The 26590-nt window shown below is 33.5% G+C and overlaps 1 protein-coding gene across 2 annotated transcripts; it reads right to left on the bottom strand.

The window, feature by feature from the left end:
* Nucleotides 1-388: 388 nt before the first annotated feature.
* On the bottom strand, nucleotides 389-26590 carry LOC108905964 (transcription factor RFX3). 2 transcript variants are annotated; one of them, XM_018709053.1, is made up of 10 exons: nucleotides 26348-26590; nucleotides 21631-21788; nucleotides 21042-21213; nucleotides 17839-17938; nucleotides 13475-13697; nucleotides 9094-9210; nucleotides 7733-7914; nucleotides 6481-7088; nucleotides 937-1517; nucleotides 389-609 (listed from the first exon to the last, which is right to left on the bottom strand). In XM_018709053.1, the coding sequence occupies exons 2-10, from the start codon at nucleotides 21754-21756 to the stop codon at nucleotides 478-480; spliced, it is 2241 nt and encodes a 746-aa protein (XP_018564569.1). In that variant the 5' UTR covers nucleotides 21757-21788; nucleotides 26348-26590; the 3' UTR covers nucleotides 389-477. The 2 variants fall into 2 exon arrangements, with proteins under 2 accessions (XP_018564569.1, XP_018564570.1); XM_018709054.1 differs by lacking the exon at nucleotides 9094-9210.

Raw genomic sequence — 26590 nt, 5'->3', positions numbered from 1 at the left:
TTGTAACTTATGGCAAACAAAACAAAATCAACGAATCATTAAAGCAACGACAAAAAGGGTCAGTCGAATCATATTCGGAGCAAATAAATTAAATTAACAGCCTACAAAAATAGAAATAAATAAATCTGCGCCAAAATATACATATACAATTTATATATACACCTATTATTTGTCACACAAATCTGACGGCACTTACATTATGCTTCAATAACCAATTGCACGATATAACATTTAAGAATATTATTACACATTCTATTACGCTACGGTAGTGGGGTGAACCATAGGAAAACGGACATGATAATCTGCCGGGCTGAACAAACAAATATGGAATGGTCCCGTCTTATACCAAAAGAAAGGAAAAATAAATAATAAAACAATGGCATGAAAATTGTGGAACTTGGACTGAAAACGAAAACAATGACCTAATCTATTACTGTATCAGTGAAATCAAGAGATTATCAGCCTGGCTCTGCTAAGCTAGCTAATCTTAGGGCGTTTTGATAGCTGCTCGCTGGGACTTACACAGCCCAGCTTGTTATTCACATTGCCGTTGCCCACCGAGTCGTTGTTGCCGTAGACGCTGAGGCTGTTCTGCATTATGTCCTGTTTCTGAAAGGTGAAATCCCCATAAGTATTTTCAACCATTTAATCATAAAACAATATAGAAAAATCTAATTTCAGCCTTTTTGTAGTTAAACACAAAATTTCTTAAAAGCAGTTGTCAGATCAAAGGGCCATCTGGTGAATCAAATGCTTTAGTTTTTTACTAGTCTGTTAGATGGCGTTTTGGCTCTATATCACTGCTTACATGAAGTCGAATAACAGTTACTCCACTTTTTAAAAACAAATACCAAAACTGAACTATTTTTATACCAAAAACATTAATTTTTCTGATACAAATTCTTCACTGATACGATAAAAATAACTTCTACTTACGATTCCTTCCAAAATAACGGCAATAGGCACGACCCCTGTTGCTTCCGCCACCTGGTGCTCAATCAAATAAAACATATACTCATCGTACAGCAGCCGGATCAAGTGAAAGGACCCGAAACTAGCTGCCGAACGCAGAGTTAAATCCCTGATAACCATGGAACTATAAAAGCTCCACTTCAGCAAAAACTGCCTAGCAGCCTTGGAGAAACTAGGTTTCCCCTCGTAGGGCTTTAGCGCACTCTTCACAACGTTCTTCAGCCAGGACGCCCACTGCTCTAGAGAGTTCTGTTGCTGGAGCGTCAGTTTGAAATCGTTCTCAAATCTGGCCACTATCTCGTTGTCGCACTGGCACACCCAAGAGGCCTGTTCTCGGACGCTGTGGAAATCCACGCGGTTTAAGTCGGCTAGCATCTGCCCGATCTGGTTGCTGTTGTGCAATACGGCACGAGCGGCCTGCGCTAAGTGGTTTAGGGAGGTGTAACGCCTCAGACTAGAACTGAAAGCTGAGACGGCTGTCAGCTTGATTTGTAGCATTGCGACGGGGGCCCCCGCCATGGCACTTGTCAACCAACTCTCCAAATCTGAAAAATAAGGAAATACAGACAGGGTAGGATGCCCATGATATAAGTGCCGTAAGTGAAATATAATCGTAACTTTTTTTATGTAAATTACTAGTGTCACTCTGCAAAATAAACATGAAATATAGATTCCGAATCTATTCATTTCAAAGATATTTAAAAAAAAAGCCTAAAATTTTCTCATTTGATAAATTTGCTAATTAGTTTTAGCAACAGCGTATTTACGGTTACTATTGTTCGTAAAAATATAGAGAATGCTTAAAATGAAATTGAGAAATAAAATGTATCTTTCTGAACTTACCCAATTTTATAGCTAAGGGCCCTGATAACTATATGTTTGGACACCCAGAATTTTTTTATAAAAAAAATAATACTCACAAAAAATAAATATACACTATGTAGTTTTAGAAAAACCATAAACTTTCATACTTAAGTGTACTCACATAGCAACTACATTTGTACACCAAAAAAATCAAAATGGAACAATATTTTAATGGTATTTAAATGTTCGGGCAGGTTAATAATTTTGACAGTAATAACTGTATATCATGGTTGGCAACAGCATCGATAGGAATGTTAACATGGAGAAATATCTGAATATAGTGGTAAAGACTTTGTTGCTTGTTATCAAAAAATTATATTCAGATGAAAATCTTACTTTCTAGAAGGTTGGCGCATCTCGCTATACAGGATGATTCACAATTTATCCAAAAAAATTTGGGAATAGTTGCAGCATGAGAAATGGAGACTATATCGTAAAGAAAAGTTTTGTAAAATCCTTAAAGTTTCCGAGAAAAAAAATTATTGAAGTTCTAGTACTTTCAACCATTACATAGCTGGACAACTGTAGTCTCTAGTGTCATTCGCAATGGCTTGGAGAGCCATGTGGCCTCAACGCTCCGATTACTGAAATCCGATTTTACAATCGTCGTTGCAATAGTGTTTACAAAAGTTTTTTAGTAGTTATTGTCAAAAATGGCTTGCGTGTATAGCAACTCGGAATTGATGCATATCATTTTAATTTATGGTCAAGCAAAACAGCATTTGTGTTATGGTGACGCAAGACAAGATGTTAGTTCGTAGAAACTGAGTAAGATGGACCCAAATGTATTTACATGTTGGTGGACAAAATTTTGAACAGATGTCAGGTATGTCAAATTATTTTATTATTTAAAACCACAAATTAATTTTATTAATTAATAATACCAATAGTGGCAAATGCAGTTGAGTTTGCTGATACAAAATAGGTGCTATAAAATTCTATTTATTTCTTTTTAGTTTTTGACAGTTTTTATCACACTGCCGCCATGTCGGTCGCATTGTGCAGGGTCAGGTTTTACACTGAACCAGTTTCCAGTGCCGTGCAGAAGTTTATTTTTAAATCATTTTCGAACTGCCCTTTTTCATTTTTTCTTTACAAAATTGTATTTGTATATCCAAATTTTTTTTGGATAAGTTCTGAATCACCCTGTTTAGTAAAATCTACTAACGAGCGTTCAAATAAAAATGTGGTCGAAGTTGGCTCTGACACATTGGATGTAGGGAGTAGCTTATAGCGACCAACTTAACCTCATTTCTCAACGAGCTGTATAGCAGCTGTCAGTTTCAATAACGTTAATGACTATATAACTTTATTTTAAAGAATAATCGTGATAACAATAACAAACAATTAAAGGAGCTGCGGAAAGTGTCCCCCTCCTTGTTATAACAATAAATTAAAGCAGCTGCTGAAAGTGTCCCCCTCCTTGTTCCAAGCACTTTTCACACCTGTTCCTCAAAGAATTAAAGACATTTTCTAAGATGCTCGGGGTATTGTTAATTTCACGAATCTTATCTATAAGTCGAGCCTGCAGATGGTTTAAATCAGGAATAGGCAGTTCAAAAATAGTGTTTTTAAGGTAAGGCCACAAAAAGAAATCACACGGCGTAATATCACATGACCTCGGTGGAAATTCATGTTCAGCATTGAGACTTATTAGTCGATTTTGGAAAACTTCCCTCAACATATTCATCGTCTCGCCTGCCGTATGTGCCCTTGCGCCATCTTGTTGAAAGTAAAAGTTTGTAATTTCGTTTTCTTCCAGCTGGTTAACAAAAGGAGCGATAATTTCTTCTCTATACCTTTGCGCAGTAAGAGTACCATTAAAAAAAATAGGTCCATAAATCCTCCTTCGATTGAGAGCACACCAAACTCCAATTTTTTGAGCGTGTAGAAGGCCCTCGACAAAAAAGTTATCTGGTTTTTCAGAAGACCACATTCTCATATTCTGTGAGTTTACGTAACCACTTAAATGAAACCAGGCTTCATTAGAAAAAAAGGTGATATTATGAAGTTCACCGTAGTTGTTTAAAAACCATTCACAAAATACAGCCCGTCGCGGAAAATCAACTTCATGAAGTTCTTGCTGACAAGTTAAACGATAGGAGAACAAACGCAAATCTTTTTTTAACACTGTGTGGCAGGTACCGACTGATACTCCCACCATTTGTGATAAAACACGTACAGAAGTTCTTGGCGCATTTTCCATTATTTGTTGGACATTTTCTTTTAATTCTTCAGTCCGCTTTTTAGGTCGGCCGCTTCCTTCTTTTCTTGTTACACTGCCCGTTTCACGAAAAACATTAACACAACGCTGAACTGCACTTTGAAAAATTTTGTACTCAACAACGCCGGGAAATTGATTTTGAAATTCTATGAAACATTCCTCAATAGAATACTTCCATATTCCATCAATCTTGCGTCCATTTCTAAAGTAGGACTCTATGATAAACACTTTTTGTTCTTGAGAAAACACCATTTTAAACGCTTTTTAAAACGAAAATATTCAAATTGATAGCGGCGATATAGCGCTTTGACAGATGACGTTTAAGTTCATTTGCTATACGCTACGCCCTATGTCCAAATTTTCAGAACCAACTTGACCATATTTTTATTTGAACGCACGTTATAACTTGGTTCGAAAATAATAATATAACAATTTTATGCTGACTGTCAATTGTAATCTGGACATTCATATTAGGTACAAATGATGCAGCACAATATAAAATGCGTTGAAGAGAAAATCCTCAAAAACATTGATGAATTTACACACTGAACTGCTGGAAATTTGAAATAACTTTTCAACGGATGAATGTCAGAAGCTTGTGGGCAACATGATAACAGCAAAAAGCAATGCTATGTCGAAAACATTTGTTTCATTCCCCCAATTTCTTATTTTCGACTTTCTGCAAGAATTGTCTACATAAAATTAATTTTTATAGTTTTCTACTTAAAAAAGGTATTCTTGATCGAAACAAGCAAAGCAAATGATTGATGATTAACTGTAATTCAATGTGGGGCTTGCTTAGCTCCAAAGTAATATTGCAGCGAGGCAGCTGTGGTATAAACAATGGTCAGATGCACCCATTCATTGACCCCCTCGTTTGCCAGACTTAAATCCACAGAATTTCAACACCTGGAGCTTTCTAAGTTGAATTGCAATGAAGAATTCAGAAAGAGTGGCAAATACTTGTTAATAATATTGGTATTTTAAACAGACTTACACAATCTTCAAGTCTTTAATATTTTATGTAATGTTGTTATATATACATCAGTTTGATTAGCAATTGTGGTTTTAAGGCGTTCACGACCCATGCTAATATATATAGTTCGACGGATTTTCAGATTGTCGTGGTCTGTGTAACTGTCGCACTTCCTTAGTCTTAGCTACAAAACTTTGACCTACCCTTGTTGTTCTCGGGCTAGGCTATGTGAGGACAGATCAGTTGTTACAACCACTAAGCCCGCCCTGATGTTCATTTCGGTCTAAGGCCCTTACAGATAGAACGGTTTCATCTGTAGCAACTTTAGACCCAATAAGAACTGAATGAATATTATGGTGGGCTTATGGATTCTAATAGCTAGTTTGCCTCCACAGAGTCTAGCCCAAGACAACAAGGGCACCTCAAAGGCTAAGGAAGTGAATGAAGGGAACACATCAGTTTGGGACACAATCATTCATATTGATGATAATATGTTATCAAACCATTAGAGTTGAGTTAAATGCAATTACAATCATAAAAAAATTTAATCTTAAATCACGGTTTTGCATCAAATACAAATACGCTTGGAAAAGTAAATTATTACCTTTCCAAACTTTAAAGGCAAAAAGTTTTAGCTACTACTACAATTTCTTGTAAGCTTTGATTCGAACTTCATGAAGTTTCATACAAGCTGTTTTTCTTGAAAACAATTAACTTTAGGATTCATGTTGTACAGAACTTTTTTGTTTATCTTGATCTATACCATCACATATTAACCCTTTCACTGCTCCAGACGAGATTATTCGCTAAAAATTTATAGGACTCAAACTGCTCCAGACGAATTAATTCGCTTGAATAGTTAAATTGGATCAGGCTGCTCAAATAATATATATTCGCAACCATGCGCATTAGTGACTCGGTTGTTGCAATTGGTATAGGGAATTTTTGCGGGCAGAGCTTATAACGATTATGGCAATTATTTTTATGGAAGGAAGTACTGGTAATATTGCCAAGATTGTTCACCTCTTTTTCAGTTTTTAATTAGTACGGCTGTCGATATATTGTATTTTATTTAAAATAAAATCGTAAAAATGTCTAGAAAATTGACAGACAAAGAACTGGAAGAAATTTTAGCGTAGTGAGGGATGCTTTATAATAAAATATTAATAACTAAACTATTACAATTATTTTGAAACATTTAAACATATTTTAATTTAATTTAACACAACATAATGTAAAAATATAAGTAGTCTAACTGCTCCAGACGAGTATACTCGCACGCGGTAAACTTTCATGCATGGCGCGGTAGCTACGTTCAGATGTATTGTGCAGCGAAAGGGTTAAACATATGCGGCACTTATACCCAGTATATGTATAAAGAGTTGAAAATTTTACGATAAAACATGAAATTTCAATGAATTCATCAAGAGGAAATATAACTTACTTTTTGCGAAATTCCTAATAGACTGCGTCAAGGTAGCGGGAATGGGCTTCAGCACATCGGGCACCAAAACCTGTATGAGATTTTGGTAGAAAATTAAATCCACGTGCCTCATGAAGTGCTGCACGGGCTCCAGATTGCACAGCGAAAACAGTTTCGACTTCGACAGGTATTTCTCTTCCTCACACTCATCGCTATTGTTGTTGTACTGCGACCGCCAGAACTCTCTCCACAAAGACTCCACCGTGCCGAATTCCAGGCTGACGATGGCATCCAGGAAAGCCTCCAAATGTTCTCTGTAGATCGACTTGAGAGTGTCGACATCTTCAAAACCACAATCGTCAGGTAGAGGTTCCGAGAAGTGAATATCAGGAAAAGCGGGAATGGAATTGCTTCCGTCACCTAAATAGGTTATATGCTGGGATAAGCCGCTATTTGAAATAGAGGTATCAGAGGAGTCAGAGTTACGTTTGAAAGGTCGGACCGTCCCCTGCGCCTTGCCGCTAGTGTTCGATGTGGTCAGGACGACACGACTGCTCGGGTCCTCCATATTCATCAGCGACGAGCCTGGCTTCACGCGTATCCCATAGTAATGGTACTTGGAATTACCCCTAGAAAAATTAGAACTCAAAATATCAAGTTTTTTGTAGAGGTTGGTCAATTTCAACACTACTGGGATTATTGCATTTCCTAAATAGGTAAAGAAAATGTGGTTAAGCTAGGCTTAACATCCCCAGAAAATCTAAATCGTTCAAGCCAAGTTAAACTTATATTCAATATTTTAAAATGTTATATTTTTCAAAAACTCATCATCCTGTACCTGAAAACCAAATTTTTTAAAATAAATTGACATTTTTTAAAAATTTTAAGCAGACTTAAAAAATCGGAAGATATATAGGGTGTTACATTTTAAATAAATAGTTTGGGTTATATTTGTAAAATCAGATGTAGAAATAAATCGTACCACTAAATTCTATTAAAAAAACAACTGAACAACAAACCTCCTTAGTAAGTTAAAACATTTACACAAAATAAAGTTACTTTAAGATACAGAAAAAACAAAAAATTAAAAATATCATGTATCTCTTAAGCAAATCAAAATGTTGAGAGTTCTTGCCACTCAATTTTTCTCGAGAATTGAACCTGTGATATCTTAACTGGTTTTTTTGGAAAATAGGAAATACCTCCCAAAAGTGTCGCATTTGGACCTCCTTGTACATTATTTTGCCAATGAATTAAACAGTATTGGTTTTACCTCGTTCCAAGTCTTCGGGTCCTTAGACCCAAGAAGACGGACCTTATCAGTTTCCCAAAAGAGGCAGCGTTAACCGGTTCAAGTTTATTTTCAGCGCAATGTCTCAAATAGTGAGCGTATAAAGTTGAACGCGGCAAAGATACACCTTCAGCCGTTTCATAATTTTCAAGCAGCCATTGCACCTGCGATAACAAATTATATCATCGATTTGATCGTTTAGAGAGAAATGGAACTTAGTGAGTGACAGTGCCAACTACATATTAAATATTATAGTTTGAGGTTAGGAAGTACGACACTACCAAGCATGCAAAATAAATAACGGCCCACTACATAAACGACATAAACTTCCAGCAGGACGATTAGTTGTAAAAGCTTGAAAAAGTTGTCAATCTATATGACAATCATTTGAAAGTAAAATTAGTTAGGTTATGTATGTGAACCATTTTTTACAGAAAACATTTATTAAATTGTGCGTGCCTGGAAAAACTGGTCAAGTATGCAAGACGTCTACAAAACAATAAAGTGTACAACTTCACTACTACTTGCAAAATATAAATATCATGTAAAGCAAAATTGATTTACAATGTGTTGAATTAGTTAAGGTAGTTATATCCCAAGTGAGGAGTTCAAGGAGAAAACTTTCGAGCAAGTCTCATATTTCAGTCACATAGTTTCGACAACTGGCAATGTCGCACTGAGCGCAGTTGTGTGTGAGAGAGAGATAGATGGAAACTTATATTTACCGGGCACAAGGTTAGGTTAGTTAGTGTTAAATATTGTGGATGCATTACAATCATTTGGTAAGTTTTTAAAAGATTTTGCAGGAATTGTCCTTATTGTTTAATTTATTTTATTAGTTCCTTTAAACGAAAAAAGGAAACTGAAAAGAGAAACGTTTTAGTTCAAAATTTTGTAGAATGTCAGCGTGTGAGCAAACTAACCTTTCTTCAATGTGCAACGTTGCCATGTTTCATTTATGTGAATAATTATAAGAAAAATTTAAAAGTTTGAGTATTAATATCTTTAATCCAAGCTGATCAATCCTTTCCAGACTGTTACAAATAACTTATTTCTACACAAATTAGTCTTGCCTAGAACAGTTTCTTGAATGGGGTTAATTAGCTACAGCTACATTTTCATCGTAACGACAACATATTTCTAGGTGGCGCCATTAAACCTATGCTAAACATAGTCAACTTTGATTAAGCATAACTCAGAAACTATGTGGTAAAATTTACTGAAATTTTGCAAATGTATGTCATTTGCATAATTAACTATAGGGAAAGTTTCGTAATTATCTCGAATAGTGTCCACTTAGGTGATAACTACCTTAACAGTATTGAGTAAAGCGGGAGACTTACGGTGGCAGGCGATACCCGGGTAGCGTGTCCTAGGGCAGATCCAACATCTTCTCCTGCCACTACTTGCCCGGACGACTGCGTAGCATGCACTGTAGCAGTCGCCACATAATTTGTTTCCTGTCACCAGTTAGTAAAAAAGCACCCATAAGCGTAAGATTTTGAGAACAATTAATGGCTACCAGTCTAAAAATGCCAGCCTCAAAATATGTAATATAATATTAAGTGACATCCTTATTTATATACATATTTGTATAAAGTAGTTAGATAAACAGTAAAAACTTAGGAATCAAGATACCAGATGGCGATCCTCCCACAAAATAACTGCAAATAAAGGCAACAGGAATCTCATTGAAGACTCGCCACCCAATATTTTCATTTTTAAGTGTGATTGACTGTTTAACTACAACATACGGGTGCACCAGATTATGTTACCACTGGCATCTCCATAGAAACTAAAGGCAGAGGTCAGGGAGGATTCAACTTGGCATAAAAATATTTTTTCTTGTGTATAAATTAAAGATGGTGTTGTTCTGCCAATAAAACTAATTCTAGGAATAAAACAAAAGATTGCATGGAATGACCAATTAAATTTTGAATTTTTTTGAAGTTTCTGAACTTTCATTTATTTTGTAAAATTAACCCTTTGTTTATTGTTTCTTGACAATTCTATAACTTTTTTAGTACAAATATAGATTCTTTTTTAACATTCTCACAGTTAGATTATGTAGTATTTCATTATAATACCATTATATGCGAAGTTAACTGAGCCCCTCAGTTGCGGCAAAGCTTTTGCAGGCTCTCCATTGAAGATGACAACAGTGAAGAACGGTAAAGTATTTGTAAACATTGGATACGAACAATTACAGAGGCCACTATGAAAAGACTAGAATGGTCAAAGAACCAACAATACGAACCAAAATGAACATCAGAACTGGCCTAAGAATGTGAGAGAAGTAAATAATATTGTTAAATTGGAAAGCATTTTTGCCCTTACAAATGGATATTGCTTGTAAAATTTTATAAGCCAGTGAATTTTAACTCCAGAGAATTTGCATCAGTGATATGAAAAAGAATTTACAGCTTTTAATGAAAGGCAGGTAATGAAAGGATTATGAAATGGCCTTCAATGAGACTGTTGTACTTGCCTACATTTTGTAACGAGCGTTCAAATAAAAACGTGGTCAAGTTGGTTCTGAAAATTTGGACGTAGGGCGTAGCGTATAGCAAATGAACTTAAACGTCATCTGTCAAAGCGCTATATCGCCGCTATCAATTTGAATATTTTCGTTTTAAAAAGCGTTTAAAATGGTGTTTTCTCAAGAACAAAAAGTGTTTATCATAGAGTCCTACTTTAGAAATGGACGCAAGATTGATGGAATATGGAAGTATTCTATTGAGGAATGTTTCATAGAATTTCAAAATCAATTTCCCGGCGTTGTTGAGTACAAAATTATTCAAAGTGCAGTTCAGCGTTGTGTTAATGTTTTTCGTGAAACGGGCAGTGTAACAAGAAAAGAAGGAAGCGGCCGACCTAAAAAGCGGTCTGAAGAATTAAAAGAAAATGTCCAACAAATAATGGAAAATGCGCCAAGAACTTCTATACGTATTTTATCACAAATGGTGGGAGTATCAGTCGGTACCTGCCACACAGTGTTAAAAAAAGATTTGCGTTTGTTCTCCTATCGTTTAACTTGTCAGCAAGAACTTCATGAAGTTGATTTTCCGCGACGGGCTGTATTTTGTGAATGGTTTTTAAACAACTACGGTGAACTTCATAATATCACCTTTTTTTCTAATGAAGCCTGGTTTCATTTAAGTGGTTACGTAAACTCACAGAATATGAGAATGTGGTCTTCTGAAAAACCAGATAACTTTTTTGTCGAGGGCCTTCTACACGCTCAAAAAATTGGAGTTTGGTGTGCTCTCAATCGAAGGAGGATTTATGGACCTATTTTTTTTAATGGTACTCTTACTGCGCAAAGGTATAGAGAAGAAATTATCGCTCCTTTTGTTAACCAGCTGGAAGAAAACGAAATTACAAACTTTTACTTTCAACAAGATGGCGCAAGGGCACATACGGCAGGCGAGACGATGAATATGTTGAGGGAAGTTTTCCAAAATCGACTAATAGTCATTAACGTTATTGAAACTGACAGCTGCTATACAGCTCGTTGAGAAATGAGGTTATGTTGGTCGCTATAAGCTACTCCCTATGTCCAATGTGTCAGAGCCAACTTCGACCACGTTTTTATTTGAACGCTCGTTATTTAGTTAAAACTTTTAAAGCATCAGGTTTGTGAAGAAAGTTTTCAATGTTAAAGAAAGTTTTTACTGTAAACAAGATTGATGATATTATCAAGATTTGTACCTCATCAGAATAATATTTTTTATTATTGTACAATTTAGTGATAGTAATAAGTATCTACTGAATTGTTTCTTGTAGATATGGAATAACCATAGCCTTTATGAAAACACTGAATGTTGGACATATGCGATTTAAGGATGATAACAAAATTGGCGTGCACCTACCGATTCATCGATTTTGAATAAAACACCCCACAAATTATTGTCTACATGCAATATAAAACAATTCTTCAATACACCAACAAAAGTAATATAAAAAAATATTTATTTCATGCAAATGTCATGAATTAAATGTTAAGGGATTGTTAATTATTTTTTTAAAATATATTTGGAAGGTCGAAATATCAAATAAAATTAAAACCAATAGAAACCTAACACAGGTAAATTAAATAACAAAGATTTCCCTATTTGTTATTCCTAAAATACAATAAATTGGAAATCAATATTTTCAAGTAAATATTTGCAGCGACATTCATAATTACATTTAAAGAACTGAACTGCATTCCATGACAATTTCATTATTCAAATGTAAAAGTATTTATCTAACTGAGAAAATTATTTAAGAAATATATATCAAAAACTAGAATTAAAGAAGTTATAGAACCTTTACATGTAAAGAAACAATAAACAAGACCGCAAATATCAAATAATTTTACCGTCAGGTTCAAAAAATTGCAGTGCATATCGATGAATTCTACAACTATGCTGGTGATAACAAATAATTGTATGCCAAGTTGAACGTATATCGAATTTTCACCTATGGCTAGTACTTTCTAAGAAAATCTCAATAAGAATGTTAAGGTGCACACACTGTATATAAAAAAGGGTAATATATATTTTGTCATATAAAACAGAATATCTGTAATCACGTTTTATTTTTAAAGAAGAATTGGAAATATCTTATATTTAAATTTTTAGTACGAAAGATTATAATAAATAGACAAAGAATATTTTGAAACTAACAAAATTTAAACCACTAAATAAATATTACGAATTATATAAGAATTAGAATCTGAAAGAATACTACAAAAATTTGATATTTGAAATACAGTAAAACTCGGTTATAGCGAGCATTCACGGGAACGCAAAATTTGCTCGTTATACGCGAGTGCTCGTTATAGACGTCGCCGTCGCCAACTATGCTGAACATTATTGGACACATAATTATAGCTGCATTGCACTTGTATTTTTATTTCCAAACATATAATATTATTTATCTACATAACATAGATACGTATAACTGTAGGTAAGTTACATTACATAGCATTTATTATTATTAACGAAAAAATTCTGTAATTATTCTGCACCACTCTTTTGCTTAATATCTCTTGACTGATATTTCTTTGCAAACGATCAGCGGCATTTAAGAACTGCTCGTTTTCCGGATATTTGAATTCGACGTATGATACTATGGTTTTTAATGCAGAGATGGCTTCATGTGTCGAAGGATCTGTAACCTCATCGCTTCCCGTCTCTTCTTCATCACTTTCTTCATCTATTGATGGGTTAATCGCTAATTGTGTGATTTGAATTTCATTTGGGAATTCAGCCACTTCGAGATTTTCGTCTACCATGTCGTACTGAACTAAGTCAAAGATGTCAAAATCGGATATGTTGTTATTTCTACTAGTCATAACAATTTTTTGCGTTCATTTGATGTCATGTGCGTAAAAACTGGTTCTACGATAACTCGTTATAACCGAGATCACTGTTGCGCGGGACCAAAATAAAAGCTCGTAATAGCCAAGCCCTCGTTATATACGAGTTCGTTATAGCCGAACAAAAATACACGTGTTACATAGGGAATTCGGAAGGGACATTTCAATTTGCTCGTTATAACCAAGTGCTCGTTATATCCCCTGCTCGTTATAAGCGAGTTCAACTGTATTAGAAATCCCTGCCCTTAAAGAAATTATGCATTCTTGGACTTTTTAAACTGTATAATAAAAAGGAAACTAACAGTATAAATTAATAAAACAATATACCACACCCTAAAGAAATACTCAATCTATCTTACCGCATTCGTAGTCTGTGGTGATACCCTGTTAGCCGGTATGAGAGATTCGGCATCCACAGCATGCTGAACGACATACTGGCCTCCGGTTGTCGTATACCCCACCGTACCAGTGACGGCTGTTGTACCCGAGTTAGTCGCAGCATAGTACTGGCCCTGACCCTGACCAGCATTGGTTATTGGGTACAATGTAGCAGATTCGCCCACCGTGTAAACCGGATACGCCCTGAAAGTATTTTGTTACCCAACAACGAAACTGACGTATATTTCACATGTACTGGACCCTCACTTTGAATGTGGATTGTAATAAAAATTGTGGGGTGAAACGTTACAAAAAAAAAGAAAAGATTGACCGTTTGTTAATATTTTTCCTATAGAAGTGCTAATATTTTATTTTTAAAACGTGTTGAGTTATGCATTATATCCAAACCTGTCAATTTTTTAAGCCAATCCTCAGACATTGTAATGTAAAATATATTCAAAGCCAGCATTTATAAAAATATTTGAACAAAATTTGGGATGCAAGTAGAAATATGTATCTATTTTAGACATTAAAATTTTTATCATAGTTGTAAAAAAAAAATTATGTTCTCATTAAGATTTGCTATTTCAAATAAATACAGAGGCTTTAAATTGTTTTTGTTTGACTGCACATTTCTGGTGGTATTTTATTTATTTTCAAATAACATAATTATTTTTTATTGCAGTTATTTTTCGTGCACTTTATATAGTCTTTCCGATATCAATTGAAGAACCAAGAGATTGACAGTATGTACCGCGTCTACTCTAAACATCAAAACACCATCGATCTTTGCTCGACATAAAGTTATAGTTTTTCCTAAGTCAATTGAAGAACCAATATCTTCAAGGTATGTACCAGGCTCGGGCGCTAAGCAGCAACTCGGCATTGAAATATTTGAAAAACTTGTTCCCATATTTATTTAGCCATCATATACAGGTCTGGTTGAACTAAACGTGGAGGTGGTAGAAATGTATACGCCAGTTGAAGAATGCGAGTGCGGGCAAAGGAAAACAAACACAGCTGCATTGGGCTACTGGGCAATAAATCTCAGCAGTTGACAAGTGGTTGATGGATTACCCAGCAGTGCAGTGCAGCAATGCGGAATTTGGTGTAATTTTAATTTATTATAGGCACCTTCTATCAATTATTCATATTACAATTGCGAAAGTGAGAAATAAGAGGGATAATTTGTTTACTAATATTATCACAACATGGCATTTTGGAGACCTTTTGAAACTGAACAAAACGAAATTTACCACCAATATAATAAAATTGTTTGAGGACATAAATAATTAAAATATGTTGTTGGCCAAATGAACATTGTAATAGAAATTTTCTAAATAATTATATACAAATTATTATAATTTTTTACCTTTAGCAGAAAACTTTTTTAGGAACGCCTATGAAAGTCATTAAATTTTATTGCCAGGCGTTTTTTTGCATGTTCAACTGACTTCGGAAAGACTATACCTTATGTACAAATATTTTAGTTTGATTATTAATGTTTCTATTATTATAATATTTTGTATTCTGTATTGTTGTATATTCTACTGAAACCAAGAAGTTAAAAGAAGACATTCGAAGAAACTTCAAAATACGAGATTTCAGTGAAATAAAAAAATGTCTTGGTGTAAGAGTTAGAAGAAACAAAAAAATAAAAGGGTTTATCTAGATCAGCAGAAATGTCTTGGAAATTTGGAAAAGATGTAATATAAAACACTTCATAGCCGATAAGTATACCTTTCCAAGCAAATCCAAAGCTAGAAAAACCGGAAGAGAATGATGAGCGATATCTACATCAAGAATTAATAGAGATTTTAATGTGCTTGTTGTTGTGTAATCATCCAGACATCACATTTTCTGTAAATCAGTTTAAGTCAATTCGATAAATGTCATGGAAAGAAACAAAGAGAATTAATTAGTGATTATAGTTTATGTTTCCGAAAGGACAAAGAGTTAGATCAAATGATTCTTGATGGTGATAAGAGTAACTGTACTAAACACAGGCGTTCCTGTACAGGTTTCATTAAATTACCTGCAGGTAAAACAAGATAGTGTTGCATTGTGCACAACAGAAACTGAATATATGGCACATGAGAAAGGACAAAAGAAGCTGTATAGTAGGAAGAGTTTACAGAATTGATTTTTTCAAAATTATAAAACCGTAGAAAGCACATTTCAAAAAACTAATATTTTGTAATGAAACTTGCTGAGCGAAAGGAAATATCTGTGGAATATTTGCCAACAGAAGGAATATTAGCGGAGCGGATAAGTTCTGTTTAATCCTAAACACAAGGTGTGTGTAAATAAAGTTGTAAGTTAAAAGATTGTACAGCTTAAGTGAGGGTGTTTACATTATTATACTCTAATATTCTGTATTCTGTACCGTTCTATATTATCACTTTCTGTGGTACATAATGTATATATCAAGACTGTAAACAATATTTGTAAACAATAAATGATAACTCTTATGAGGACAAAATAAAATAAGTTGAGTGAAATGTCTTTGAATATATGTTTCCATCATTAATTATATCAAAAGAAGAAATTAGTAACAATAGTTAATAGTAGTGAAAATATTATGAATTAACATTAGAAAATATGTTTCAGATATTACAAATAATTTTCCAATAAAGAAAAGTTGGAAAGATACTTGAATATTCAGAGGATAACTAAAATAATTGGCTAAATTCATACAAATAAGTGTTCGGAAAGCTTAATTTTTGAGATAGTCTTATAGATATAAAAAAATTCATATTTCAAGTAATTTTGACTATTAGTTTCAGAAATTAATACCCACCCCAATAATATAGAAAATAATATAAACATTAAGTGCATCTTTTATGTTTTCTTCTCACTAAACTTTCCATTTTCTCAAACCAATAAACTACGTAAAACAATTCAAATATAGACCAACCAATAGAGAGTTTTTGGCACATTTAAATATTACAGCAAATTTCATGAAAAATTTGAAAAATACTTAGTAAATGAAAATTTCCCCAGCAAAATCGTGAACAATTTCTTTTTAAACAATAGAAACTGCAAAAAATTAGGTTTTTTTGTTTTTTTTTATAATATTTCGTTAAATATTGATGGAATCATCTTACTCTCTCTCAATAGGAGAGAATAAGAAAATGAGAAAATCTATAAAATGATTTTTTGTGCGACCAGATCAGTTCATTTTTTACAGAGAAAATCCGGAAAAACCTCTAAAATAGACTTTTTTTCAAAAATTCATAACACCGTCAAATTTGACGCTGGAAAACTAATCTTGCAGAAAATGACAGATAATAATATGGAGTTTAATCGTGCGCAAGATGGTTTCTGTCCGATGCATAGTCTTTACACAATTGCATTATAAACAAATTAGGGTCTTTTTTGCACAGCGTGGCGATTTATCAAAGATGGTCCGATCTAAATTCTGAAAATGGCATCTGAAAGTAGACGACAAAATCTTCAATTTGTATATCTCGGATTTTCGCCTGGGTGATGAGAAATATGCTAAAAATGTCCTTAAAAGTCGCCCGAAACAATCGAAGAGTTGGGTAGTGGTAGTGGGGGAAGCAGCGAACAGAGAACTCTGGCTCGACCGTACTTTCGATGGTTTCGGGCGACATTGAAGGGCATTTTTAGCATATTTCTCATAAGCCAGTCCAAAATCCGAGAAATACAAATTAGAGATTTTGTCGTCTACTTTCAGATGCCATTTTCAGAATTTAGATCGAACCATTTTTGATAAATCGTAACGCTGTGCAAAAAAAAGACCCTAATTTAAACCCTGTTTATAATGCAATTGTGGAAAAACTATGCATCGGACAGAAACCGTCTTGCACACGATTAAACTCCATATTATTATCTGTCATTTTCCGCAAGATTGTTTTTCCAACTTCAAATTTGACGGAGTTATGAATTTTTGAAAAAAGACCTATTTTAGAAGTTTTTTCGGATTTTCTCTGTAAAAAATGAAGCGATCGGGTCGCACAAAAAAACATTTTATACGGTTTTTTATTTTCTACAAAAGTCCTATAGAGAGTAAGTTTTTATTGTTTAAAAAAAAATTGTTCATGACTTTGCTGGGGAAATCACTTGGGTTTTCATTTACTAAGTATTTTTCAAAAAGGAAATATATGAAATTTGCTGTAATATTTAAATGTAAAAACAGCCTCTTGTTTCGCTCTATTGGTTGGCCTAAAAGTTGATGTGTCAAAGATGCTATAATTAGAATGTTTACATTATTTTTTCCTAAGATTTAAAAGTGAGGGGCCAATTGAAACATAACTCATAACAAATAATACTAACACACGTCAAAAAGAAAAATGAAAGTTGACATGAAAAAGTTACTCACATTTGTGCTTGCCCTCCATTTGTCTGCGTTGCATAGATTTCCGGTTCGACATACTGGATATGGTAGCCTTGGTGAGAAGCCACAGTGTCTCCCTCAGCAACTGAAAAAAATTAGAGACGTTAAAAAATCGCTAATTTCAATCAGAAAACATGATTTTTACAACCAAAGCTGTTATGTTATGAGCAAATATTTCTTTTTCTGTTATTAAAACAAAGAGAAAAACAGTCAACGGTCTGATTGAAAGTTTTTAAAACACCACGAATAAATATCTAAGACTACAGTTCTATTATTTGAAAAAAAAATAAAGAACTGGTTCTCATGTGTTATAAATTAAAGGGAAAAGTATTTGTCATTATTATTAAAAAACGTGGTTTACTAAAAACAATTCCCGAATTTTGAAACAACCCAAAAAAGATTCTTGATTTTAAAACAAACTATTTTCGAGAACAATCAAGGTTTCTAAAAAAACTTTTATCATGGAGACTAAAACCAAAAAACAGAAACCATTTACCGTTGCACCTTGGCTGGAAGCACTTCTGATTGTTAAAGAACATACCGCACAGAGATCTACCGATCAACTGACATCAAACACCAAATATTGGCCAGGTTAATAAATCCCTTATTGGGCAGACAAATAAGAGACGAGCCATGCGTTAATAATGCGATCACAATGTGTTGTATCCCCTGTGTTACCCTACCTGTTACGTGGAACGATACATACACTTAATATCACAAAGAGTTGCAGGAAAAAAGAGATTAGGATGAAGGTAGCAGGAGGATCCCCTGCTAGTATCAGAGGTGTAGGTAAATTTCGGTGACCGTCGATATCCGTCTATCAAATTCTCCAAAAAAAAAAAAAAATACTGAAATGATCACAAAGTTACATGATTCAGATGTTTCTATGTAGAAAATCATTGAAAGATTTGAACACTACGAGATCTAAAAAGGTTTGATGGTTAATCCCTTAATTTGCCTTAAAAAAAATGTACTGTGCTTACGTTCACAAAAAAAAAGGAGAAAACAATTTATATATTAGTTTCAAGTATTTAGTATTTACAGTGGAAGATACTTGTAAGAATATAAAATGCTTCGAAAGTCACACCTTTATTTGCTAAGAGATATAATAGAAATATTTTGAGAGTCCAAACTGCTGTATAAAAAAATGGCAGGACATGTATTAAGGCCACTAAAACCTTTGTTTCAAATTGTACAAAAAAGCAGAATGATTAGTAATTTCTATTCTCTGAGAGTTAAAATACATTAGGGTGGAAGGTGGTAAACGATGAATTGAAATGAAACCAAAAATTAGAGACATGGGTTATCTCAGATTAAAGGAAAAAAGAAATTATCCATATCAGCTTAGGTAAACACATTAAGCGGTTAAAACAATATTTTAAGTTTTAAAATATGATTTCTGCCATAGAAATTTTTATAATCCACAAAATTAAAACTTAAAAAGAGGAATTGAGGAATATCGATGACATATAATTTCTTTAAAACATATGATTTGGGATAAAACCCTATTTTGCCCCAGGAGTTACACCAATGACGAAGCATCGGTATATTAAATAAAATAAGAAACATGATTCACCTATAATCTGATATGCTCAGGTGACGTGTGTCTGGCGTATGTCCAATCAGGTGCAAAGCCCCATTATGTATCACATTGTATCTGTCAAAGGGGATGATGTCGATGGGGTGTACCCAATCAAGTTAAATTAGTTTCTTTTAAGAGACTTCCAGTAATTAAAATGGAAAGCGATGATTTTGAAACCTAACTATATAAAAGCCTAGCTTTAATAAATCAGTTTGAAAAAATGGATGTAAAAAAATTACAAAACTTTCATTCATTATTTAACAAATGTGTAAAATGAAGAACATATTTTTTTTTAAGTAGTATTGTTGGCCTGCTAAACAGATATAGAATAGAGCATTACTTAGCAACTGAATAAAAAATTACTTCTTGCAAATGCCACCGAAAATAAGAAGCAAGTTGAACAGGGTGCCCTATAATTAGAGGCGTAAAACTGATGTTTATAAAACTTTGTTCAAAATTTAATATACAGGCAGCTTTCAAAGCTAAAACATTTCTGCAACTCTTTTATTTCCTGAAATACTAGTACAAACTATATAACACTGGAGTATTAAAACAAATGACAAACATCATTATGATTACCACTTACAGTCGCTTGTTTTTAAAAGTCATGGCTAACTAGTCCACAAAGATTTAAAGTTATATTTTTATGCCCCAAAAATACTAATATCTGAAATTGGGCTGAACATTTTCTTAATAAAAAAGAAGAAAAAAAAAGCCCCAAAAATACTAATATCTGAAATTGGGCTGAACATTTTCTTAATAAAAAAGAAGAAAAAAAAAAACAAATGATAGTTTAAAAACGTGAAATTGTAATACCAAAATTTTAACAAATTTGATTGAGACCAAGAATATTAATGCACATTTTGTCACAGGGCACCCTGTACGCCCGTCATACGGGTAAAATAATACACGAAAGCATGCCTATATTCGATGTGCTCTTACCTACGGCAGGTTGTAATGGTGTTAAAGAGGTGTAAGATCTATTCGCTGCTTCTGTGGTTCGCATTGAAAATATCAATTAGCTAGAGTTAGTTTTAAGTTCAGACAAAAAGGTGGTATATTCGTGGGTTATGGAAGTGTGACATGCAATACTGTGCCAACTCAACAAAAAGAAGCCAGGAAGTTAAAGTTAAAAACGTTTAAAAACTTTCACTGGTAATCACCTACACTCCCCAACTTTGTTTAGCAGGAAGAAATAATCCGGTTTTTCTCATCTCATGATAAAACTAATTTTGGTTATACAATTCGAATCACAAATTTAATACACTTTTTAAGAAGTTGTAAACATCAAAAAATGTGTAGATATTGAAGGAGTTATTGTTATATCTTGCGTTCAACATAACAATTAACGAGAATATCACTTTTTCTAAAAATTAAACAAAAAGCAAAACTATAACTGAAAATTCAAGGAACAGCAAATATTTTAAAGTAATACGTTTAAATTTTGTTTTTATTAATTCTTAACAATTACGTAAAAAAAATGTTTCAGACAAAGGGTCACAATAAAATTTTACATTAGCAGCAATTTGCAAATCCAAAAACAACAAATGAAAAAAATCGAAGAAACTATTCATGCAAGGTACAACAAACTAAGAGGCAGACAAACCTGTGACGGTGATAAAATGGGGCGAACTAGTCGCAATGGGATCCGTCTCGTGGCTTTCCCCCTGCTGTTCTGCGGTGGCGCTACTTTCGTTGCTGGAATCAGCTGCCTGTTCTAAGGCAGACACATCAATGACTGGCACACCATTTACAATTGTTGCCGCAGTAGTAGCCGTCTAGAACAGAGTTACTGTTTAACAAAACAACCATAAAAGACGAAAAGAAATCTAGAAAGTACAAAAAAGAAATTATGAAAAATGAACTACAAATAAAAAAATAAAAAAACCTCGCAATAATATTTTATACTTTTGTTAGAACATCAATGAAAATACTCTTTATTTAACTGTGCTTGATTCTTAACAATGTTTGTCGTACTATTTAGCTTTTTTCTAGAAAGTGTTATTTAGAATGTGTGACAGACACTGAATACTTCAATCAAACCAAAACAAACTCACTTTCTGCTAAATACTCCCAATGCACTGAACCCAATTGCCTGTAGTACTCATCGTAAGGGGACACTTGCACTTTTTTTTCAGTTTGACCGCCCAGAGGGCTTTGAAGTGATCAATAACTGGCGGAAGAGTCGTTCTTACCTGGTGCAGACTGGCAGGGAGCACGATTAGCTGTGTCTGCTGAGGCTGAGCTGGAGGCGTAGTCGCAGGGGCCGGAGTGGGGGGACTGCTGCTGCCTCCTGCTGCAAACCGAGCTGTCGTTGCCATGGCTGCGTCTCCAAGGCTACTCCTGCTGCTGTCTGAAAGAGCCAATCCAGAGGGTAGAGTAGGGACAGAGATCTCGGACTGATGCTGCGCATGTATCGCTATGTATGGATATTTTTTTTTTTAATCGAGGAGAATACAAAGGATTATGAACACAGTGGGGTTGACGGGTGGAGGACAAATATGTAGTTTTACTCATAAATAGAAATCATCGGTAGAAAACGTGGAAAACTTATAAAGTGAAAATTTACCTCGGATTTACACAAAATTAAGAGATACTTGCACAAATTAAGGACAGATTCTAGATCAAAAGTTAATTTAAAAAAAACTTCTACAAATATGTGTCTGGGTTCTTTGGAAAAATACAGAGTAATCAAAATTAATTACATGTGGTTTATTTCAATTTGCAAAAAACATTTGAGGAAAAAATGTAATTATTTCATTAAAAGATAATGTGATTATTTGAATCTCTACTAATATTATTTAAAGAAAAACTTGAAGTCCACAATATTTTGGCTTACCATTTATCTCAAAAATGGTGCAACAAAAACACATTTTTGTAAAGCCTCTAATGCTCTGTCATAATAATGAGTCTAATTTAAAATATCTTATATAGTAGAAAAATAGATTGTGACTGAAAATTGCACCACCCTCAAAACTTCGCTCTTCTATGTAGAAAAAAATGTACATATACAGGGTGTCCCGAAATTAATGCAAGAAAATTTGGTCACAGATTATTAAGACAAGTTTAGTGTACCCGTATTTTTCATTTTTGCCAAGTGGTCCCCTCTTTCGGAGTTTCAACCCCATGAAATCCGCCCCAAGGAATAGTCTTTTTTTATATCTCAGAACCCTGTTGTATGAGAATCACTAAATTTAGTACACAGGGGCTTTATGACATGGGGAATCTGATAGTGCTATGCTTTTTAGCGGGAAATCCCCTTAAGACAATTTTTCGTGGGTCCCCTTGTCTTTGGAGCCAAAAAAATTTGGTCGCATATTTAAATTTCTTAAAAATTATTCGGTTCGCTAGAAAACCATTAAATTTTGAAACTTTTTTGTCTCTTAGTACTTTTTTTGCAAACGCAATGTTTTTGAGGGAAATGTAATCGAATGCATATCGTGATTTGTAATTTTTCTCAAAAACACTGTGTTTTACGAAAAAAATATCAGAAACAAACAGTTTCTAAATTCAATGGCTTCTAGCAAACTAATAATTTTTAAGAAATTCAAATATGCGACCAAATTTTTTTAGTTCCAAAGACAAGGGGGGCAACAAAAAAGTGTCTTAAGGGGGTTCCCCGCCAAAAAGCATAGCACTATCAGATTCCACATTTGTACTAAATTTGGTGATTCTCGTACAACTGGGTTCTGAGATATAAAAAGATTATTCTTAGGGGCGGATTTTATGGAGTTGTAAGTCCGAAAGAGGGGGCAATTTGGCAAAAATAAAAAATACGGGTCCTCTAAATTTGTCTTAAGAATCTATGACCAAATTTTGTTGCATTAATTTCGGGACGCCCTGTATGTACTTTGTGGAGATCAAAAGATTATGAACTGCATACCAAATTTGAACGAAATTGCTTTAAGTACTTTCTTGTTAATATAAAAATATATATATTTTTTAAATTATTTAATACTCATCTTACAAAGGGAACATATGCCTTTATCTATTTGCGATGTAGAAACGTAGAAACCACCATTAAGGTAAAGAATTTTACTTAGATACTGAATAAAAATTCTCATTTTGAATTATAAAGTTACATAAATTTAATATAACAAGCACAAAATTCACAACATAATAATAGACAAGATAAAAATTAGCTCTAGAGAATAGATACAAACAACAAACCTTAATCATCCATACATTTTGAAGTAAAACAAGAAAAATGCAGTTTTTTAAATTGTGTAAAAAATTTATGTTAATTTGTCATTTATATAGCTTAAAAAAAACAACACACAATCAACAGAATTTGTACAAATAATTTGAATTTGAATAAAATTATTTTTAGTATAAAATTATAAACAAAAAAATGTTTTTTTCATTATTAACAGAATTTAAACATGTACAGTTCTGAAAGATGAGAACACCATTAAAAAAATGTCATAAAAAACTTTACAATAATGTGAAATTGAAAAAAATATATAGTTGGTTTCAGCATTTAAAGAAGTAATACATGTGCTTGACCTGCAATAATTCCATGCAATATTTAGCAACAACTCACTAACCTTTCATTCAAGAGCTCAGAACAGATCAACCACCAGAAGCCAGAAAATTAATCCACAGATTAATTCGATCACTAACAAGCACCAATATCGCTTTTGATATTGTAATCAAACTAGCCACGAGTAAACTAACCATCTACTACTCCCCTAGGAGAAAGTAGACAATCGAAATCAACCCTTATAGCAGGTCCGCATAAACACAAACAAGATAACACCCGAAAAGACTGTTACTCTTTTGGTACTACACCTGCCCTCGTGTGCAGTCCTTTGAAAAAAGGGACAATAAGGGTGATTTTCCAATGAGGTAATTACCTGTACATCCACCTGGATGTTAGATAATAGTGGGTGAGTCATGGCACATGCACAAGGGCTCTAACTTGAGCACTGAATATGGGAAAGGAGAATGATTTTTTTGTGGATTATTCGGGGTTGGGGACTGACACTAGCTGGTACCAAGTAAGGAATACCGAGAACATTCCCCCAAGCTTTGACACAAGCATAACGTAGATATTGAATACTGATATCGAAAATTGATACCGAATTAATTTTATGCTGTAAAATAAAGAAAAGTGGAAAGTAATGTTAATTTTAGACAAAAAAACAAATCACAGGCAAACAATAAAGAAGACTTTACGTACAAATACATAAGTTGAACATAACTAAAATTATGATCAAAAGTATAGATAAAAACAAAAAAGAAATAAATAAATAAAACCTCAAAATTATTGTTTTATAATTCAGTTTAATATACTAAAGTTAAAGAAAAATAAGTGATTATACAGAAATTTCTAAATTAATCTTGTTACCTACTTAATATTTACTACTTTAACTTTTAAGTAATTATCTTAAATTTAAATAGTACAGATTAAAGCATCATCGATAATTAATTTTATTTATTTTAATGACACTGAATACGATAACACCTGTTTCTATGTATGAGTTGAATGTAATAAAAAATATTTTGCAAATATAAATGCAATAATTTACGAGACCTCAGTGTCGGCAGCTCCTACTTTAATTTTTTATTTGTAAATTTTGTTTAACGTTATTTTATCGCGGAAGTTATCTATGTGAGCCTAGAAATCATCCCCTAAAAAATGGTACGAGTCCTATCTTTCATTAATAACATGACCACTTTAATTTTCATCAGCCGCCAGTCATAAAATACGTTATTTAATATAGAACGCCAATATGGAAATAAATATGAAATAGGAATTAATTAAAGCATAACAAATAAAACAATATGCAACCCAAAATAAGAAACCACACCTCCAACTCACGTATTTAATTAATTACGAGGCAAAGAATCCTATTGTTTCTCTAAAAAAAAATCTCAAATGACATTCCGGGAGGCTACAATAAATTTGGCCAAATATTTCTTAATTGTACACAGCCAGATAACCATGTAATTGGGACGACGAAAGATATGAGCGAGAAAGTATTGCTATAGCGACACTCCATGGCAACTGAGTTCGGGGTGAGAAGCATTTCAATGATGTACCACTTGTCAGGAATCAATGTGGTGACCTGTTCGCAACAATGTTGAAAAAACCTCATAAAAAGCAACAGAAATTGTAAAAAAAAAATGGTAACACTTTCGCAATTTCAAATAACATGTTCATAGCAGCAGAAAAAGAAAATAACCAAATATGTAGGTATAATAAAGTTTTGTAGGTACAAGTACCTACTAACTTTAAGAATTTAATTTTTTTAAAGTGGATTGGTCAAATAGTCGAATATAACACGCCCTTAATAAATAAGGATAATTTTAATAAAACAGTAATTTACCCCAACCTATTTGTTTCTCCAAATGACAAGATTATTAAGTCAATTTGGTGAATTACGATTTCTAACAAAAAAGACAACTTACATTAATAAGACACACACAATTTAGAAAATTACTCAGTCTTCCTTTGCCCTCTGCTGATCCACAACTGAGAAAATTACAAAATCCTTGTTAGACAGAGAAAATTTGGATTAATGTGGCAAATTACTTTGGTAGAAAACTTTGAGCAATGACCCATTACAATCCACCCCTATCTCCAATTACTAATTTAGGAATCCTTTGATACATCACAAACCAATTTAAGTTTGCCTTGACTGTGTCCTGAAGGACGTAAACGAGAATCATCATAACATCATTAAAACATAAATTACATGACAAATAATTAATCCTAAGAAATAAAATAAGCATTTAGCCCTAGGAAGGAGCCATTTGCAAAATGAAAAAATAAAATATAATTCTTAAGCGTACATCGGAAAAATTATGTACATCTCGCGGCTGATGCTAGAGAAAAACACTCTAGGTGGTGTAAAACTTCTAAGATCAGTGCAAAAATGAAAAATATCCAGTCAACTTTACATTTACCTAATGTTGCTATGTTGTTGTATCCGTTGCTAGGGCAGTCACCAAGGATACGAAATGGGTTTCTCGGTTTGACAGCTGGCAGATTAACCCTCAAATGGTGACAGTTTCCTAATATTTCAGTGATTTTTCTTCAAATAATAACCATCGCCTTTCGGTATATCTCCATTTTTAAACTAATATATTAATAACTCACAGGAACACTTATTATTGATTATTTAACGCAGCTGAGTTGCTTAGTGGCCA

The sequence above is a fragment of the Anoplophora glabripennis genome, unplaced genomic scaffold (assembly GCF_000390285.2).
Source record: "Anoplophora glabripennis isolate ALB-LARVAE unplaced genomic scaffold, Agla_2.0 scaffold113, whole genome shotgun sequence".
Taxonomy (NCBI): domain Eukaryota; kingdom Metazoa; phylum Arthropoda; class Insecta; order Coleoptera; family Cerambycidae; genus Anoplophora; species Anoplophora glabripennis.
The sequence above is the reverse complement of the archived record's forward strand: the minus strand, read 5'-3'. Positions and strand labels throughout refer to the sequence as shown.

Bases quoted from the DNA above. Each gene is read 5' to 3' on its own strand.
- LOC108905964 (XM_018709053.1), bottom strand. From the start codon at position 21,756: ATGGCAACGACAGCTCGGTTTGCAGCAGGAGGCAGCAGCAGTCCCCCC. The intron at 1,518-6,480 runs GTAAGTTATATT...CTTATTTTTCAG, and splicing joins TATTAGGAATTTCGCAAAAA to ATTTGGAGAGTTGGTTGACA. The intron at 610-936 runs GTAAGTAGAAGT...TTCACCTTTCAG, and splicing joins CCGTTATTTTGGAAGGAATC to AAACAGGACATAATGCAGAA.